This window comes from Manduca sexta, chromosome 1, assembly GCF_014839805.1.
Source record: "Manduca sexta isolate Smith_Timp_Sample1 chromosome 1, JHU_Msex_v1.0, whole genome shotgun sequence".
Taxonomy (NCBI): Eukaryota; Metazoa; Arthropoda; class Insecta; order Lepidoptera; family Sphingidae; genus Manduca; species Manduca sexta.
The window spans coordinates 4563567-4583937 of record NC_051115.1 but is presented as its reverse complement, the minus strand read 5'-3'; the positions used below and the strand labels follow the sequence as shown (position 1 = coordinate 4583937).

General features: G+C 39.4%; 2 protein-coding genes and 1 long non-coding RNA gene across 4 annotated transcripts in view; 2 read left to right on the top strand and 1 right to left on the bottom strand.

Annotated features, from left to right (window-relative positions):
* Nucleotides 1-680: 680 nt before the first annotated feature.
* On the top strand, nt 681-2609 carry LOC119189968. Its single transcript, XR_005112691.1, has 2 exons — nt 681-744; nt 2422-2609. It is a non-coding gene; the product is annotated as an uncharacterized LOC119189968 (long non-coding RNA).
* Nucleotides 2610-3759: 1150 nt separating this feature from the next.
* LOC115451900 (putative uncharacterized protein DDB_G0282133) lies at nt 3760-8795 on the top strand. The gene is made up of 2 exons (XM_037440786.1): nt 3760-5545; nt 5636-8795. Exons 1-2 carry the CDS (start codon nt 3774-3776, stop codon nt 8610-8612), a joined length of 4749 nt encoding a protein of 1582 aa, XP_037296683.1. The 5' UTR covers nt 3760-3773; the 3' UTR covers nt 8613-8795.
* Nucleotides 8796-9674: 879 nt separating this feature from the next.
* The window catches only part of LOC115449927 (endoribonuclease Dcr-1), a 61845-nt gene continuing 51148 nt past the window's right edge, over nt 9675-20371 (bottom strand). Inside the window, exons 37-44 of one of the 2 annotated variants that reach the window (XM_037440744.1) lie at nt 19940-20018; nt 19178-19265; nt 18102-18245; nt 16586-16715; nt 16004-16094; nt 15458-15566; nt 14496-14628; nt 9675-13369 (exon numbers count right to left, since the gene is read on the bottom strand). In XM_037440744.1, the coding sequence (XP_037296641.1) occupies nt 13213-13369; nt 14496-14628; nt 15458-15566; nt 16004-16094; nt 16586-16715; nt 18102-18245; nt 19178-19265; nt 19940-20018 (931 nt within the window). In that variant the 3' untranslated portion in view covers nt 9675-13212. Of the gene's footprint in view, nt 13370-14495; nt 14629-15457; nt 15567-16003; nt 16095-16585; nt 16716-18101; nt 18246-19177; nt 19266-19939; nt 20133-20371 lie in introns of those variants that run through there. The other variant, XR_005112673.1, reaches the window with a different exon arrangement.

Below are 20371 nucleotides of genomic sequence, written 5' to 3'. Positions count from 1 at the left end.
TAGTCTAATACAGCCAAATTTCATCAAAATACATTTAGAGGTTTTAATTCTCACAAATTGTAATATCTTTATATATTACTAGTTGACCCGACAGACATTGTCTCTCTCTATTACTGAGGAATTAGGCTTTGGTTTACCACGCTGTAGTGCGGATTGGTAAACTTCACACACCCTCAAAATTCCTATAGAGAATTTCTCAGATGTGCAGGTTTCCTCACGATGGTTTCCTTCACTGTTAAAGCGAACGATAAATTCACAAAGAATACACACATAGTTTTTTAGAAAAGTCAGAGGTGTGTGCCCTTGGGATTTGTACCTGCGGACATTCGTCTCGGTAGTCCGTTCCACACTCTAGGCTATCGTCACACCATCATCTGCTCTCTATTTCAATTCAATTCAATTTTTAGATTGTGACTCCATCGTTGGCAGACGATGATTATGCCAATGTCAAGGTTGAAAGGAGGAAAAGTTACGGAAAATTTTTATGGGTCTAATATTATCTATGACTGTTGAGCTGCTTTGTAGTTATAAGTATTAATTAATAAATTGCGACTTTCTGTTTACCTGATTATTTTCTGTCGTCTGCATTTGTAAATCAACAAGACAATAGGGCATAAATCTATTATAAAAGAAAAGTAAACGTTTGCAAACCTTTTGTTAGTTTTCTATATAAGTTGGTTGTTTGATCCCCGCGTAACTGCAGTTATTATGAAGTCAATAAGTATAGTTCTGCTGTGCTTAGCGGTGAGTTTCATTATGAATAATATAGTATTTGACTATGTTTGATTAAGCACATTTTTTAATATGTAACAGCTATTAGTACAAAATAGAAATACTGCGAAAACAGCATTAAAATTCGATAAGAAATGAGGCAGTAATTCAAATTTCAAATATTGCTACGTGCAGAGGTAGGCGTGGAGTGGAGATATCGCTCTATCTCTTTCTTTCGCACGCAGCGCAATGCTCGCAGACGTCACATGAAAGTATTACGTCCCTTTTCTGTTCTTTTACACTCACCCCTACTTATGTCAATAGCTTATAACTTGTAGATTTATCAAAATATTTCAACGATTTCTTCTGTTTTAAAATCTATATGACGTATATATAAATCATATAAAAATAAATCAAATACCCCATTCTCTTTATTTTGAAAGTGTTTTTCTTCTCACATTTTTATATTAAAGCATTGCTCTGGAGGGAAGTGGACAATTAATATTTCCAACTCCTCCCTATTTTTTTCTATTTGATTAATTTCGTTGCGGGATAATGACATATTATTAGTTTTCCCTGAGACTCGCCGAGCTTCACTGCTCGGTGTCACAAAATGCGTGCCACTGCTGATCCTGGCTTACAGGAGTTGTAGTGGTGGGTGTGAGGGCGGGAAAGTCTCTATATTAAAGCATATAAAATATTAGAAAAATAATCAATCTCCGATGGCGACGCACAAAATCCAAGCCACCAGTAGTTAGAGATCTTCTCATAATGCGTGCCGTGTCTGGCAACAGCCTTCTGCATTTGACCCAACGGCCAACTGAAAGCTTCTGGAGATGTTGGTCGACATTCCTTGGTGTCAACCCATGCGCAGAAACGAGAATCGGGACAATAATTGTAGAGTCCACATCCCACATGTCAGTAACCTTGTGTGTCAAATCCAACTCTTGGTTTATTGATATAATTGAATTTTGATTACGGTTTCACTTAAGAGATAAATAACCCACAGGATTAAAAAAAATATATAGCTTCGAATAAATAAAAACTTTCTTAACATAGCCCATGATATTGAAAATAAATATAGCTTCCTATAAATAAATAACTTACTTAAATTTAGAATAGATTTTTTTTTATTGTTTTGAATGACGAGACGAGCTTGTCGTTCGCCTTATGGCAAGCGATACGACCGCCCCTAAACAGTAGAAACACCAACATCTTGAATTACAAAGTATCGTTTGATATTCCACTGCGCTCGCAATCCTGAGACATGAGATGTTAAGTCTTATTATGTCCAGCAGATACACTAGTTACAATGTTCTTCAAACCGGAACAAAACAGTGACACACTGCTACTCGGCGGCAGAAATGGATATTGCAGTGGTACCAACTCAGGTGGGCTCTCACATATGAAAGACCTAGCACCAGATTTCATAAATGATGTTGTTAATTTAGTTTCTTTATTGTCAATTCGTTTATTCTAAGAAAGAAAATATATGCTAATAGTTGGATATATTTTATATCCCCGCGTATAGCAACTACCGTACACAAAGTGTTAAAGCACGATTTTTTTTTAAAGCAAAGCCAATTTTAAAAATCAAAGTTCATACAAATTCACATGACGCGCACAGTCTGATAAATGGAATAATTTGTTATAAATTTAACTAACAGATGGTATGATTCGTACTTAAATAATTATTATTTTCAATTACAGGATTTAGTCTCTATTCAAGCGTTACCGACTCGTAAGTATTCGTTTTTAATATCGAAGTATGGCTTGGGGTTAGTTTTATTTTACTGTAAGTAGAGAAACACAGCCATTCTATGCCGTTATACTGTATAATATGTAAAAATAAAGTAATGTGTTCTCTCTCAAAATAAATAAATTGCAATTAGTTTTTATACCTACTTATGTATTAATGTTTGTTTATGTTGTTTGTATTTAATTGTTTGTGTTATGTAAATGTATTTTATTAACTAAAAATGAAAGCGGCGGTAGCCTTGGTTGTGGAATGGACTGCTGAGACGAATGTATGCAGGTTCTAAAATCTAAACACAAGCACGCACATGTCTGACTATTCTAAATTGATGTGTGTATTCTTTGTGAATTATCGCTCGCTTTAACGGTGACGGAAAACATCGTGAGGAAACCTCCATACCTGAGAAGTTCTCTATAGGAATTTCGAAGGTGTGTGAAGTCTACCAATCCGCACTAGGCCAGCGTGGTGGACTAAGGCCTAACCTCTCAGTAGAGGAGGCCCGTGCAGCAGTGGGACAGTATACAATACAGGGCTAATATTATTATTTACTTAAAATGGTTTATACTTACTCGATTTTAGCATATTTTATGTGCAATAGATAAATTGTATTGTATTATACTGTTGGTAGGCAGTCATGCCACCTACCATCAGGCTAGCTTCTTGCTCTTTTTCTTTTAATATAAAAACCTTCTAGTTCCTTTCTTGAGAAAGGAACTAGAAGGTTCTTCCTATACAACTAAAATTGATGCCTACAATGCTACGACTAACAAAGAAATCGAAAATAAAACAGAAGAAAAAGATGAAAGAATAACTAATCTTATTAAAAGTAAAAAAGAGGAACCTGGAGGAGGTACACAGACTAATAAGAAAGACTTTAATGAAGAGCAGAATAAAAAAGGGAAAGGAGACAGGGGCCAAGATAAAAGACCAACTAGAGCCAAAGACAGCCTAGAAATCAAGCATATAAATAACGAAGATGAAGATCAGTTAAGTAGCAACGATACAAAGAACAACCAAGAGGATAAAAGGGCCCAGGACAAAAGAGATAAAATACCAAACAATGGCACAGGCATTCATAAAGTAAAGGATAGAAATAAAGACTACAGCGGTAAAGACAGCAATGAGAAGAAATACGATCTTGATAGGATAGCTAATCAAGGGGATAAAAGGAATAACAAAAAAGGAAATAAAGAAATTCATGAAAGTGCAGGCAATTACGAGAAGAAAGATGACAATGAATCCAAAGACAGCAAGGAGAAGAAAGATGACCATGAGACCAAAGACAGCAATGAGAAGAAAGAGGACCATGAGCCCAAAGACAGCAAGGAGAAGAAAGATGACCATGAGCCCAAAGACAGCAAGGAGAAGAAAGATGACATTGAGACCAAAGACAGCAATCAGAAGAAAGATGACCATGAGACCAAAGACAGCAATGGGAAGAAAGATGACCATGAGACCAAAGACAGCAATGAGAAGAAAGATGACCATGAGACCAAAGACAGCAATGAGAAGAAAGATGACCATGAACCCAAAGACAGTAAGGAGAAGAAAGATGACCAGGAACCCAAAGACAGCAAGGAGAAGAAAGATGACCATGAGACCAAAGACAGCAATGAGAAGAAAGATGACCATGAGACCAAAGACAGCAATGAGAAGAAAGAGGACCATGAGCCCAAAGACAGCAATGAGAAGAAAGATGACCATGAACCCAAAGACAGTAAGGAGAAGAAAGATGACCAGGAACCCAAAGACAGCAAGGAGAAGAAAGATGACCATGAGCCCAAAGACAGCAAAGAGAAGAAAGAGGACCATGAATCCAAAGATAGCCCTGAGAAGAAAGATGACCATGAGCCCAAAGACAGCAAGGAGAAGAAAGATGACCATGAGCCCAAAGACAGCAAAGAGAAGAAAGAGGACCATGAATTCAAAGATAGCCCTGAGAAGAAAGATGACCATGAGACCAAAGACAGCAATGAGAAGAAAGAGGACCATGAGCCCAAAGACAGCAAGGAGAAGAAAGATGACCATGAGCCCAAAGACAGCAAATGAGAAGAAAGATGACCATGAGCCCAAAGACAGCAAGGAGAAGAAAGAGGACCATGAGTCCAAAGACAGCAATGAGAAGAAGGATGAACATGAGCCCAAAGCCAGCAAGGACAAGAAATATGATCATGAGTCTAAACACAGCAAGGACAAGAAGGACGACCATGAGCCCAAAGATAATCATGAACTCAAAGATGATCATGAACCTAATGATGATAATGAGCCCAAAAATGATCATGAGCTCAAAGATGACCATGAACCCAAAGATGGTCATAAATCCAAAGATGACCATGAACCCAAAGATGACCCTGGGCCAAAAAATGATCATGAACCCAACGATGACCATGAGCTCAAAGATGATCATGAACCCAAAGATGGTCATGAATCCAAAGATGACCATGAGCTCAAAGATGACCACGAACCCAAAGATGACCATGAACCCAAAGATGACCATGAGCTCAAAGATGACCATGAACCCAAAGATGACCACGAACCCAAAGATGATCATGAACCCAATGATGGTCATGAATCCAAAGATGACCATGACCTCAAAGATGACCATGAACCCAAAGATGACCTTGGGCCAAAAAATGATCATGAACCCAAAGATGACCATGAGCTCAAAGATGATCATGAACCCAAAGATGACCATGAATCCAAAGATAACAATGAGCCCAAAGAAAATCATGAGCCCAAAGATGACCATGAGGTCAAAGATGACCATGAACCCAAAGATGACCCTGGGCCAAAAAATGATCATGAACCCAAAGATGACCATGAGCTCAAAGATGATCATGAACCCAAAGATGACCTTGGGCCAAAAAATGATCATGAACCCAAAGATGACCCTGGGCCAAAAAATGATCATGAACCCAAAGATGACCATGAGCCCAAAGATGACCACGAACCTAAAAATGATCATGAACCCAAAGACGACCATGAGCCCAAAGATGACCATGTGACCAAAGATGACCACGAACCTAAAAATGATCATGAACCCAAAGACGACCATGAGCCCAAAGATGACCATGTGACCAAAGATGATCACGAACCTAAAGATGATAATGAGCCCAAATATGATCATGAGCTCAAAGACGACCATGAGCCCAAAGATGACCATGTGACCAAAGATGATCACGAACCTAAAGATGATAATGAGCCCAAAGATGACCATGAGCTCAAAAATGATTATGAACCCAAAGATGACCATGAACCCAAAGATGATCATGAACCCAAAGATGATCATGAACTTAAAGATGATCATGAACCCAAAGATGATCATGAACCCAAAGATGACCATGAACCCAAGGATGATGATGAGCTCAAAGGTGACCACGAGCTCAAAGGTGACCACGAGCTCAAACATGACCATGAGCCCAAAGATAATCATGAACTTAAAGATGATCATGAGCCCAAAGGTGACCACGAGCTCAAAGATGACCATGAGCCCAAAGACAGCAAGGAGAAGAAAGATTACCATGAATCTAAAGACAGCAAGGAGAATGATGATCATGAGCCCAAAGATGACCATGTGACCAAAAATGACCACGAACCCAAAGATAATCATGAACCCAAAGATGATCATGAACCCAAAGACGATCATGAGCCCAAAGGTGACCACGAGCTCAAAGATGACCATGAGCCCAAAAATACTCTTGAACCCAAAGATTACCATGAACCCAAAGATGATCATGAGCCCAAAGATACTCATGAACCCAAAGATGACCATGAGCCTAAAAATGATCATGAACCTAAAGATGATCATGTAACTGAAGACGATCATATGCCTAAAGATGACCTTCAACTTAAAGTCATTCATGAAAATACATCAAGTCCTGTGGGCGAAGATAAAAAGCACAGCAACAGCAACATACTGAACGGTCACAGCCTTAAAAGACATCATAGCAGTAAACATAATCATCAAAATGGCAGTCACGAGAACAATCATAAAGTCTATAAACATACACACAATACTTCACATAGTCATCCTGATAAGTCGCATGAGAAAAACAGAGCCCACAGACATCATAATCATGGACACCATAAACTAAATCATGGAAACACCCATGTTACAGAACATACAATTATAAATAAAAAATCCGACGACTTGAATAATACAACTGATCAGTCAAAGGACAAGCACACCAATGATCATGGTGATAAAGACTATGGAGGTAAGCACAGTAATGATGAGAAAGAAAATCAAGATAAAAGTCATGAAATAAAGAATGTTAACGAAGATAAATTTAATCCAGAGAAAAACGCCTTGGAGGACAAAGGACATCAAGATAATGGAAACATTGAAGATCAGACAAATAATCACGAAGTCAAGAATGACAATGGAAGCAAAGATCATAATAGTGTCAATTACAGTAATAATACTGAGATCATTTACTACAGAAGCAATGAAAATAGAGATAAGAATGACAATGGAAACAAAAATAATGATGGTGATATAGATAATCATAATAATACCAGTGTCCATGAGCACAAAATCAGTGATGAACACAAAGATACTTATGAGTCTAAAGATAATAAATCTAAAGATAGTCTTGAGGTGAAAGATGAAAATAAAACAAATAACCGTAACAAAGACAACCATAAACACATAGATAGTCTTAAAAACGAAGACAGCCATGATGCTCAAAGTACAATTGACGGTGAATTATTTGAAGAAGGCAAAGATGTTCATACCGACAAAAACCATCAGAGTGGAAAAGATAGTACGGAACAAAACAGCCACGATGATAAAGAAGGTCTCGTATTGAGGGATGAGAATGGAAACAAAGAAAACGATGATGCAAGCAAAAAAGCCGATGAAACCAACGACCATCCGAGTGACAAAGGAAGCCATAAGCAGGAAGTACACCGTAAAGTAAACAATAATAATAAAAATAAGGATCATGACAGTGGTGAAGGTCATCAAGAAGGCGAAGATGATCAGGAGAATAAAGACAATCATGGAAAGATAGATAGATACAACCGTGAGAATAGCTATGAAGAGGTTAACCCTAATAAGAAAGCCTTTGATAATAGCAAAGAAGTAGATAAGGTAAAACAAGAGAATGAAGAGAAAAACATTCATAAACCCAAAAATAGCACCGAAGAGATAAATGGTACGCGAGGTCAGGTAAATAATGAACACGAGGAAATACATGACAATAGCGAAGAGAATCAAAACACCCATAGTTACAACAGTCATGAAGTAAATAATGGTAATATAGATCATGATACAAAAGAGGTCCAAGACGAACGTCATCAAGATGGAGTAAACAATCATCGTAAAGACAGCTATGATCAAACAGATAGCTATGAAGGTAAAGAATATGATGATAGAGGAGAGATTGGTGAAAACGGATATCAGCAAGGCATCAGTCATGAGCAGAAAGACAGCCATGAAATAAATGATGAAGATAGACATAACAACAAAGACTCCTTTGGTATTAAAACTCGTAATAGTTACGATAAAACTGATGAAAACCAGTATAACGAAAAAGAACATGGTAACAATCATGAAAATTACAATCATAATAGAAATTATGGAGTTCAAAATTACCGCGACTATCCGAGGTATCACATCCAAAACTACAATGGCGAATCAATTGAAGATTTTTACCAGAGAAGACATAGCAACCAATATACAAACCATGGTAGCAATCACGACTGGAATGATCAAGACTACCGGCACCTTATACACCATGTTAATCGAAGACATAATACCATGCCCTGGTATGAATATATACCTAGATGCTGGTGTAACAGATACCATGGTTACTTTGATGAAAGACCGCAACCATATGAAAGGGAAGATACGCACGATAATTCTAGAAGCTCTGAAGAGGATGGTTTAGCTGAGAAATATTGGGCTAGCCACGAAAATAGAAGAAAAATTAACTCGCGAAGTTACGACGAGGTTAGTAAAAGTAAAAACCATAGACATAGTACTAATGGTAAGCTAAGAAAACCTGGGGTCCATAGTATCTTCATAAGCAGAGCAGAAGCCAATAGCAGAGACTGGCTTAGAATCCAAAGCCGCGATCATGTAAACACGAATAATAATCACGGAAATACCGATGCAGAAAGTTTGAAGAAATCCCCGTAAGCAATGATCAAGTAGAAGGCTCCGAGATATAATCAGCAAGCAAGCACGAATACTTCGCACATAACTGAATCGCACATTTGATTCTTATTTAAATTAAGAACTTGGAGAGTAGCATAAGTGAAAATTAAAAGATGAAACTGTGGAAGAATAAAATATACGAAAATATGATCATATCACAAATAATTACCTTTTTATTGTATACTCTTTTGCCCTCGGCTCGAACCGCGTGAGAAAAATTTCCGGGATAAAAGTCTTGATATTTTCCCGGGATAGGAAAAAACCTATGTCCTTCCCAGGGTCCAACTATCACCATACCAAATGTGTTCGAAACTGTTGGATAGTTTTTGATTTCATCGCGTTTAGACAGGCAGACAGATGTGGCTGGGGTCTTTGTTTTATAAGATACTAGCTTTGGTCCGCGGCTCCGCCCGCGTGATAAAGTTTTTCTTTTATAAAAGTCACGCTATACTTTCCCGGAATAGAAAGTCGTCACTGTCCTTTTCAGAGTCTCAAACTATCTCCATACCAAAATTTCTAGAAATCCGTTGGGTAGTTTTTGAGTTTACCGCGTTCAGTCAGGCAGACAAATGCGTCTGGGGTTTTTGTTTAATAATATATTTTCTTGTATTTTTTAAGAGTTAAAACCCGTCAGTCGTATTTGTTGCATAACTTTAACCGTTTACGAATAACATATTCTCTAAAAAAAATATCCACGTTTTTGCAACATTTTTCAATACTGCTCCGCTCCCATTGGTCATAGCGTTATGATATATATCCTATAGCCTTCTTCAATATATAGGCTATCCAACACTAAAAGAATATTTCAATTCGAACAAGTAGTTCCTGAGATTAGCTCGTTCACACGAACCCTTTGGCTTTATATAATAGTATATAGAATTATACACCTATCACAAATCTTGCTTCGATATCAGAAGTCGGTTTATTTAGGGTAAAAATTGCTTATGGAAGTCAACTTCTACAAGTTTTCTTGCTTATTATAAAGTCTCAAAGGGTCCACCAAAATCAACTCGCGTGATCAAATCCCGCAAAAAAACAACATCGCAAGCATTAATAATTCCTTTATTTACAAATATTTTTAAAAAACCTTATAAACTATTGACTATTTGGGAGTGAGAGCTTTAGAATGTCCGTTGCGACTCGTGTCGTTTAATTGATGCTTTTGATTGGTCGAGAGACTACCTCAGTCATCTATTATACGGAGCTGAGAAAATATGTATAAAATGTGCCCTACTAGCTTAATTTTCTCAGCAACATCGATATATATGTACTACGTACTAGATTTGGCGTTCCGAACATTCACTGTGAACATTCAATTAAAACTCCGAACATTCAATTAAATTGAACTGTAATCCATTCAAACTGACTTTAGTATGGTCAATATTGACAGCTTGTAGTTGTTACTGAGTGGCGCTCATGATATAAGAACTCGAGTCTAAACCTGGTTTGAATAAAAAATAGTAAAATAAGTAAACTTATTTGTTGTTCAAGTGAATAAATAGGTTATAACAGTGACGTTTTGCCATTTTAGTTCAGATTTAGAATAGTTTATATGGACGTTCGTGTCTATAGAATACACGTCAATACTCAGCAAGAACGATAAATTGTGTTCTATCGATGTGTATTTAGAGAAAATATAAGAAGTTATTTTGGAAAGACAGTGGCTTGTTTATCAGCGAATCCTTGGAGGCAAGATGTCGCCAATAGTCAGTCTCTCGAGCAATGACAATGAAACGACTGAATCGTGTCGTGTTATTTGGAACATTCTAAACATTATTTTTACTAAAATTGACTAAACGAAGCATACACGTTAAAATGTCTGTTATTTTATACCAGCTTTTGCTCGCGGCTTCGCTCGCGTGAAGTTTTCCCGGAATAGAAAGTAGCCTGTAACCTTCCCAGGGTCTTAAACTATCTACATACCAAATTTAATAAAAATCTGTTCTGTAGATTTTGAGAAAATCGATAACATACAGACAGACAATGGGACTTTGTTTTATAATATGTACAGAGTCATAAAAGCGAAAAATCTTTAATAAAATACAGAATATGTTTCACCTAATTATAAAGAGAAGAGATTTGACTCTTTTATGGATAAACAGAAACTGCTAAATCGATTTTAAAAATTCTTTTACTTATTGATTTGGATTTTAGCGTCACTCCCAAACACCTAACAATAATCACACAGATGACTTTGAATTATACAGATATCAAAGTCCTTAATGCATTAGTGTGGATCGAAAACCGGTCCGATTTATCGTTCCGACAAAATTATCGGTACGACCGATTTATCGTACCGATAAAAATGTCGGTCCGATATTTGTGAACATTCACGATATACATCTTAATAAGGCTGTTATCATAATATTAAACCTATATTGCGTTACATTCATCCCTTAAAACTAAGTCTGCAATATGGCGGACCGTAAACACATTTCAAACAAATGCAAAATACACAATTTTCAGACATAATTGTATTAAAATATGTTGGGGTAAGTTCGAATCAGAGAGTAAACCGGTGATTTAAAATCGCTGCAAACAAAAAGGCATTACCTAACAGCCTAAAGTGGTATTTTGTAATATAATAATGTCAGCCCTGTATTATATACTTGCCCACTGCTGAGCACGGGCCTCCTCTACTACTGAGAGGGATTAGGCCTTAGTCCACCACGCTGGCCTAGTGCGGATTGGTAGACTTCACACACCCTCGAAATTCCTATAGAGAACTTCTCAGGTATGCAGGTTTCCTCACGATGTTTTCCTTCACCGTTAAAGCAAGCGATAATTCACAAATAATACACACATAATTTTTTAGAAAAATCAGAGGTGTGTGCCATTGGGATTTGAACCTGCGGACATTCGTCTCGGCAGTCCGTTCCACAACCAACTAGCCTATCGCCGCTTGACTATCGCCGCTTATAATTATGATATTTTGTAATGCACCACACTTATTCATTACTGAGTTAGTATCTTACAGTTTAGCAGGATTGATACGGTCTTACCCCAATATCCGAACTTACCCCACAAAATGAGTTTATTAGGATACACAACTCACCTATTAATATACTTACAGCTAGCACACTGGATTATAAAACATGCATACAAAATATATTACGGGTTTTCAAATATTGGCATTACCCATATTAAAATGTAAAGATAAAAAAAAACTTCGAAAATTATTCAAAACTAAATGTCATTAGGGAGTGCTTTTAAAAACCGGAATTATTCAAGCAATTAAAAATTAATTTATTATTATATGTAATAACATATTTGAGGTTCAAATGAGTCCTTAGTTTATTTGTTATTCCCGCGCTGCACCTGATGGTAAGTGGGGTCCAATAATGTCGACTGACGAGAGATGATTACTCCTCAGTCGACACAGCTATGCCTGTTGGAACTGGATATACACAGGCTGATCCCGGAACGCGACACGTGAGCCACTATGGCGGGTTTAAACACCCTGTGTACGGTCGATATCCGAGCGAATATTAAATATCCTATCACCAGCAAACAACTTACTACTTTAAACACAAGTATCTGTTCGCCACTTACAACAGATATTGCAGTGGTAGACGGACACACATAGACATGAGCCTAGAGTAAGATCAGAGGGAGCGAGACAAAAGATTGTGTGACAGACGACGACGTTTATTAGCAAAGGGCCTCAGTTACATATCTAGGAGCCGTATTAATGCGACTAACTTCGCTCTCAAGTGTTATATCAACTAAAACGCTGTCAAATTACAGCATCTTAAGATCGTCTGTATACAATAAACAAATATCAACATCTCAAATTATATCTTAAGTCACATATGATGGATTTTGTCAACTAAGTTTTGTTCGTATAACACGCAGCCTTAGCTGAGAACAACCTCTGAAATAACTTAGAGTCGGCGCATATATGGAGGAGAGCATGACCGTGTCTTGTACTGTCAAACTATTATCGACTTTATCTGTTTTGAAATAACATTCAAAATATTAACACAATAATAAATTGCAGTACATTGTTCATTAATTTTATTTTGATAGTAAATAATTCGCTCCGCCATATATGCCCCGTATACATTAAATGTCTACTTGAGATACTACTCAAGAGATTCATTTATTAATACAGCCCTAAGTCCTTAAATGCCTAACACATTTTGCTGTTGTTTAATGCTTGACTAACACATACATTGTAATACAAAACGTCCAATCATTTATATAGATAATGTAAAAACTATTTTCATCACTGTACACGTTCGGGTAAGTTCGGATGATGGGGTAAGACCGGTTAACATTACTGCTAAAGCCAATATTACTAACACAGAATGACGTATCATTATACGTACCAAAATTGAGCCACTGTCCTGGGCAAGTGAACCCACTGCGAATGGTAAGCGGAGTGAGGTCTAAATAGTGTTGATTGACGAGGTGATTAGCCCTTGCCAATTGTCACAATTATGCCGGTTAATTTGAAACCGGATATATACCGACTGATTTCGGAGCGACACACTTACATGGACCACAATGGCAGTTAATTTTACTAACTGATTAGTATTAAACGGTCTAATCCGAACTTACCCCTTACAATCTCCTATATCTATCTCTGTCTATGTGTCCGTAAATGCCTAAGGGCGCATCTCGCTGCGGTCCCCTTCGCTATCCTATAATTCCTGCCTACCCCCTTAAAAGCCCCTCGACCGAAGACTTCCACGCACACTCTCACACGGCGGCCGTCGGCTAGCCGCTCGGGTTTGCTGTAAAAATAATATTTTATTACACATAACGTCACGCTTTAAGTATTTCGGGTAAGCAGAGGTGTAACTCATTGCTCCAACTATATTATAAGAGTCGATTTTGACATAAATTAAGTGTGTTTAGTTTCACACCGACGTATGCTTTGAGCCGAAGTACACAATATATTGAATGAATGAAATCTTTCTTAGCCGAATTTAAGCCGAGGTGGCTAATCTCAACGGAGATCAGACATGAGATATTATAGTGCACAAGTGTGCAATACGCAAGCTCTGTTCCTTCTTATAGTCCGGTGAGACATGACCGGAGAGAGATCAGACCAACGGCTTTACGTGTCGAGGTACTGTGGTATCACATCTGATGGTATGACTGAGTAATTTTTAAGATGGAAAAACCCAGTCACAATTATTTTTGTCCCAATCCAGGATTCGAACCCAGGAGCTCAGCGCGGTAGTTGTCTCTCGTATCGCGTACGCGTTATAACTACGAGACCGAGGCCAGTCAGCTATAATAGGGGACCGGACTCATTTTTGTTCTTTACTATTATTAAATATTTACGTTATATAAATTATAACACAGAAGGAATTATTTAAATCCGGTAAAAAATCAACAAGTTATGTCTTTCAATTTCGGTAGAAGGGGTAAGAAACAGAAAAAAGGCGCAATACCCACGTGTGACGTCATCGGGCATTACGACGTGCGAAAGAAAGAGATGAAGCGATATCCCCACTTCGCGCCCACTTCGGCACATAGTAATATTTGAAATATGAATTACTGGCTCATTTTTTAACCAATTTTAATGCAGTTGTCGCAGGAGTGTTTCTTTTTCGTATTATTAACCATTACATATAGAATAGTGTACAAAATCAAACACAGGACGGTCCCCTATTGTACAGATTGATGTTTCAAAAGTCTTGCACTTCTCCTCCCTTTTACTTTTCTTGTGCAATAACAATATCCGGTGTCCAATAGGATCTTAATGTAATCCCATTCGCCTGAGAGCACTTAAACTGTCCTTATTATACACTTGGCATGTGAAAGTTTTACTTCCAGGAATTATTTATTCCTGTCATGATTTGTTGCATGGACGAATGAAATCTATTTCGTGTTGAATAACAATCGTCTCACCCAAACTTGGCGGTGTCGGGCTCCGCCTCCAGCAGCTCCCTGACGGGCGACTTGGGCGCGGCCGCGCTGAAGGCCTCCAGCTCGCGCCCCATCAGCCGCACGTACGAGCGCCACACCGCGCCCAGCGACATGCCTGCGACAGAACGCGGACACACACGTCACATCATGTGACCACAAGACCCAACAAGTAGATAATTAGATATCAGAGACTTTCCCGCCCTCACACCCACCACTACAACTCCTGTAAGCCAGGTATTGAAGCTCGGCGAGTCTCAGGGAATACTAATATGTCATTAACCCTCAACGAAATTAATCAAATAGAAAGATAGGGAGTTGGAAATATTAATTGTCCATTTCCCTCCAGAGTAATGCGGGTGACAAAATAATGATCTAAGGCATTTAGCCTCAAGGATAGGGATGTTTACAACTAGATAAGCTAGTTAAAAGATAAATAGATATGTTTAAATTTAAAACAAATAAAAAATGTAAAAAAAAATAAAGGTTAAGTAAAAACTTTTGTCCTGGATAGGGGACGAGAGTGGGGCGAAGAGCCACACAAAAAAAAACCACAACACAATCTGTCGAACCGCTATCGGAGATGGCGACAGACGAAAATGGTGCGCCTTCCCGATGTCTGATCATTTATACTTGATCCATCCTATGTGGCATTGTAACCAAATCGCATATACATAATAAAAGTAAAAAGTATGAATTGTTGGTAAAGTCGAGAGCACATGTTCCTCCCACACTCCTGCTCTCCCGCTCTAACAATAACACAGAGCAGAGCGTAATTTAACGTACGGCAATGATCTATCTTTTTTAAAATCTCTAGGGCGGGGGGGGGGGGGCTGCCCTCCCCACCGCCCTATTGGCGACGCCCTTTTCTCATGCTGCTCACACGCTATCAGCAATCATGGAGAGTACTGGGGCGCGTGTTCGTTTATCAAATTAGTTATAAATACCTGAGTCCAGGAATATGGCGCCGGCGACGGATTCGAACAGGTCTCCGAGTGCCTTGGGCACCTCCACGTCCTCCGCTTGCTCCATCTCGTCCTCTTGGATCAGGTAATGCTGCGATCAGGTAATGATGGTATGTTTTGTTTAGCGATTGGGCGAGTGTGTGCTCTCGAATGTAAGAGCAGTGATCATACAAGTGATGGGTTAACAATGAGTAATATCAGCCCTGTATTATATACTGTCCCACTGCTGGGCCTCCTCTACTCAGGGATTAGGCCTTGGTCCACCACGCTGTAGTGCGGACAGACTTCACATACCCTCAGAATTCCTATAGAGAACTTCTGAGGTGTGCAGGTTTCCTCACGATGTTTTCCTTCACCGTTGAAGCAAGCGATAATTCACAAATACACACATAACTTTACATAACTCAGAGGTGTGTTTGGGTTTTGAACCTGCGGACATTCGTCTCGGCAGTCCGTTCCATACCCAACTAGACTATCGCCATTAAACAATGGATATTAATCAACAATTTCTCATTAACATAAACTCACCTCTTCGCTAATAGAGTGTCCATTCTCCTCTTGTATCTTCACGTATTTAGTGAGAACTTCGTTCAAGCCCGGCGACATGTGACGGAAATATCTGTACAAAACAATTTCATATATTATTTTTTTATTGCTTTTGAACGACGAGACGAGCTTGTGGAATTCCGGCTCTCAACTCCCTGTTTCAACAGGCAGCTTTAATTCCAGCAGTCGGTTCATTTAAATCTCGTTCCGGTATTCCGGTAATCCGGAATTCCGGTACGCAATCTTTTTTTTCATCACAACATTCGTTTCAACAGTCGGTTCATCAAAATCTCGTTCCGGTAGTCCGGAATTCCGGTATGCGATCTTTATTTTTACACTTCAACATTCCTATCAGCAGTCGGTTCATCTAAATTTAGTTCCAGTAAAAAAAATACCTCATACCGGTATTTTCGGATTCCGGAACTCCGGTACGCAATCTTTTTTTTTACCTCAACATTCGCATCAGCAGTCGGTTCATCTAAATCTCGTTCCGATATTCCGGTATTTCCGGAATCCGGAATTCCGGTACGCGCCTCCACTACACTATGACCGTTCTGTACTCACTTGTGGAAGCCGTGCTTGGCGGCGAGCGTGGCGAATATAGTGTTGTTGACGAGCGCCGAGCGCAGGTCCGTGAGCGCGCCGGGACAGTGGCGCCGCGCGTCCTCGTACAGGTGACGCGTTATCAAGTAGTCTGCAACAATATATGTAGTCGGTTGAAAGGCTGATTAACTTTGTTAGGCGATTATTGTAAACGCAATATATAAATAGAAAACATGAGCAAGTCACTAATGACGTTTTGACAAAAAAAAAACGTCACAAGTTTTCCTTTCTCTCTGTCTGTGCCCATGGCTCTCCTAACAACACTGTCGCAATATATATCTCTGTTCATCCTGGAATCCTTCGTTTTATTTATAAACCATCAGACTTAAGCGACACAAAGTTTCATAAATATTTAAAATCAGCACTTTTTCTAAAATTAAACACTAAACTATTTTCACGGAGATCAGACAGGAGATATTATAGTGCACGAGTGTGTGCCATATACAAGCACTTTCTGTTCCTTCTCATAGTCCGATAACACAATTATTAAAAAAAGGTGCACGTGCATCAACTCAGCCACGAGTCAATATAGATCTATTGATCTATTAATACGCGTTCCAGTCTCTCCCTGATCGCTTACAGGGCGTGAACAGCATGAGAGTGCAGGCAGAGATTTAGATCGATTCCCTTATAAGATTTTGATCTAGTACTGAAGGTTTCTTGCAGTCGATCTTCTTCACATCGATAACACGTTCCAAAATTGAGTAGATTCATTACGATTTAAAAGATATTTTAAAAAATATATTGTAACTTATCATTAAAAAAATAATAATAATAAACTTTGCGCTGTATGGGTACAGCGTCATGCGTTTGCTCAAAGCGTGCCGCCTCCAGCCGGCGACCGACAGTGTCGGGTGCTCGTTCGCCGCTCGGCGTTCCGTAGTCCATCTCACGCCTCACACCTCACGCATCACACCTCATGCCTCACACCTCACGCATCACATCTCACGTCATCACACCTCATGCCTCACACCTCACGCCTCACTCTTCAAACCTCACACCTCACACTTCACGCCTCACACCTCACGCATCACACATCACCCATCACATCTCACGCATTACACCTCACGCCTCACCCATCACACCTCACTCTTCAAACCTCACACCTCACGCCTCACACATCTCACCTCACGCCTTACACTTCACGCATCACACCTCACACCTCACGTCATCACGCGCACCGCACGCTCTCACACTCTTATATACCGAATGTTTTATTGAATGTCAATCAGTGGCGATAGGTCCATATCACGTCATTCCTGTCGGCTTCCTTTTATGTAGAAATTCTGTAGAATCTAATCATCAAAATGATTTGGAGACCGCATTTATGCACATAAATACCAAGATGTTGTCGAGTCCTTTTCGGAAAATATAACCATTTCCTACTAATGTCGATCATTATATTTCGTCTTTTGAAAAGGCCCCTTTAATTTCTGTTGTAACCGCAACAACTTTCTTTTGTACTCAGCCCACTTACCCAATATGGCGTCTCCGAGGAACTCGAGCCTCTGGTAGCAGTCGCTCAGCCTGTTGTTGTGGTGCGAGGCGTGCGTCAGCGCCTGCAGCAGCAGCGAGCGGTCCTGGAACCGGTACTGCAGCGTGCGCTCCAGCGCGTCGTAGCCTACAATATTAAATAATGTTTATTTTTGAGAACCTGTCAACGGTATACTGGTTTCCCCTAGCTAAGTGACTGTTGGAGCCTGGAGGAAAGTTTGGAAAGGAAGCTGAAGAATGAGAAGGGACCATCTTGGGATGGGTGGATGGGAGAGGATCAAGGAATGTTCGCGAGCCCTCATAGGCCTCAATGTGTTACAACCATGAGGTATACACTGAACTGTATGCCTAGAGCGACAAATGTGCCCCCGTGTAGGCGAGCCGAGCGCACAAGAATAGGGGACCGTCCTGTGTTTGATTTTGTACATTATTCAATATGTAGTGGTTAATAATACGAAAAAGAAACCCTGCTGCGAAAACTGCATTAAAATTGGTTAAAAAAATGAGCCAGTAATTCATATTTCAAATATTACTGTGTGCCGAAGTGGGCGCGATGTGGGGATATCGCTTCATCTCTTTCTTTTGCACGCGTCGTAATGCCCGATGACGTCACACGTGGGTATTGCGCCTCTTTTCTGTTTCTTGTTTCTTCTACCGAAATTGAAAGACTTATAACTTGTTGATTTTTTATCGGATTTAAATAATTCTTTCTGTGTTATAATTTATATAACGTAAATATTTGATAAAAATAAAGAACAAAAATGTGTCCGGTCCCCTATTGCCGAGACGGGGAGGGGTGTGTGTAATAATGTACCATTGACTGCCTCGGTGGCGTAATTATACTAGATGGGCGGTAACATTTGTCATAAATGCTCCGCTCCTATTGGTTATAGCGTGATGATATATAGCCTACAGCCTTCCTCGATAAATGTGCTATCCAACACTGAAAGAATTTTTCAGTTCGAACAAGTAATTCCTGAGATTAGCGCGTTCAAACAAACAAACTCTTCAGCTTTATATAATAGTATAGATATATATTCGACGTCACTAGACACTTACCAGACAGCATTTGTTCCAGTTCTCCTTCGGGATCTTCTATATATCTCAGGAGGGGAGACGGAGGTGCCTTCAGTTCACCATATACCGGCTGTAACAAAGAAAACAAATAATTATACATACTTGCATGATATAAATGTGTGGCGGTACAGTTAGTATACACCGCCATCTAGTCAATATCAATGGAACTACGAGAAGACCTATGTGGTATTGACATAATTGTGAGGATAACACACAGCAATCACGCTAGATGGCGATAGACGATACTGAGTTGCGATAGAATTTGCGCGACGCAGTACATATACCAACTCCGAATAGGAACCTTAGAGCCGCGGCCGGTCACAAACATCTTGACTGATCTTCCCCTTCCATAGAGGAACGCAACCATCTATTCGCCACAAATGTGTTCTCTTTCTCTTTGTTTCTTTCTTTCAAATTTTAGTTTTAGCATCATCTTCGAAATGACATTAATTTTGTACGTGTAAAAAAAGACTTCGTTCTAATTGATCCATTTTATCTTTGTGAATTATCGCTTGCTTTAACGGTGAAGGAAATATCGTGAGGAAACCTGCATACATGAGAAGTTCTCTATAGGAATTTCGAGGGTGTGTGAAGTCTACCAATCCGCGCTACAGCGTGGTGGACTAAGGCCTAATCCTTCTCAGTAGTAGAGGAGGCCCGTGCAGCAGTGGGACAGTATATAATACAGAGCTGATATTATTATTATACCCACTAATATTATAACCTCAGTCGACCTCAACTCACCTGAATCCAGGTTCCGTTCGAATCCTGTCGTGGCGGCAGGGACCCGACGCGCCTGTCCTTCCACCACCACTCCTCGGTCCTCTCGCTCTCGAGACACTCCCGCGCTGAGTTCCTCTTCATCGGACGAGCACTCCGATGATGATGATGATGACGAACGGCGCTGGCGTTTCGGTGATGGGGGCGGTGATGGTTTCTGTTTATATAAACATCAAAGTAAATAGGCTAGTTTTCTATGTTTGATTTAGTTTATTATTTTACATGTAACAAAATATTTTTTGAAATCAGTATCAAAATTGTTGAAAAACAAAGCACTTCATATTTGAAATATTGTGAACAAAAGTGGGGGCGTAGTGGGGATATCGCGCTGTCCTCTTCGTTAGCGCTTAGCGTTATGGTCGGTGGCACTGCGTGACGTCCAATTTCACTGGCTAC

Bases quoted from the DNA above. Each gene is read 5' to 3' on its own strand.
- LOC115451900 (XM_037440786.1), top strand. From the start codon at position 3,774: ATGAGCCCAAAGACAGCAAGGAGAAGAAAGATGACCATGAGCCCAAAG. The intron at 5,546-5,635 runs CAAAGATGATCA...TGACCATGTGAC, and splicing joins CCCAAAGATGACCATGTGAC to CAAAGATGATCACGAACCTA.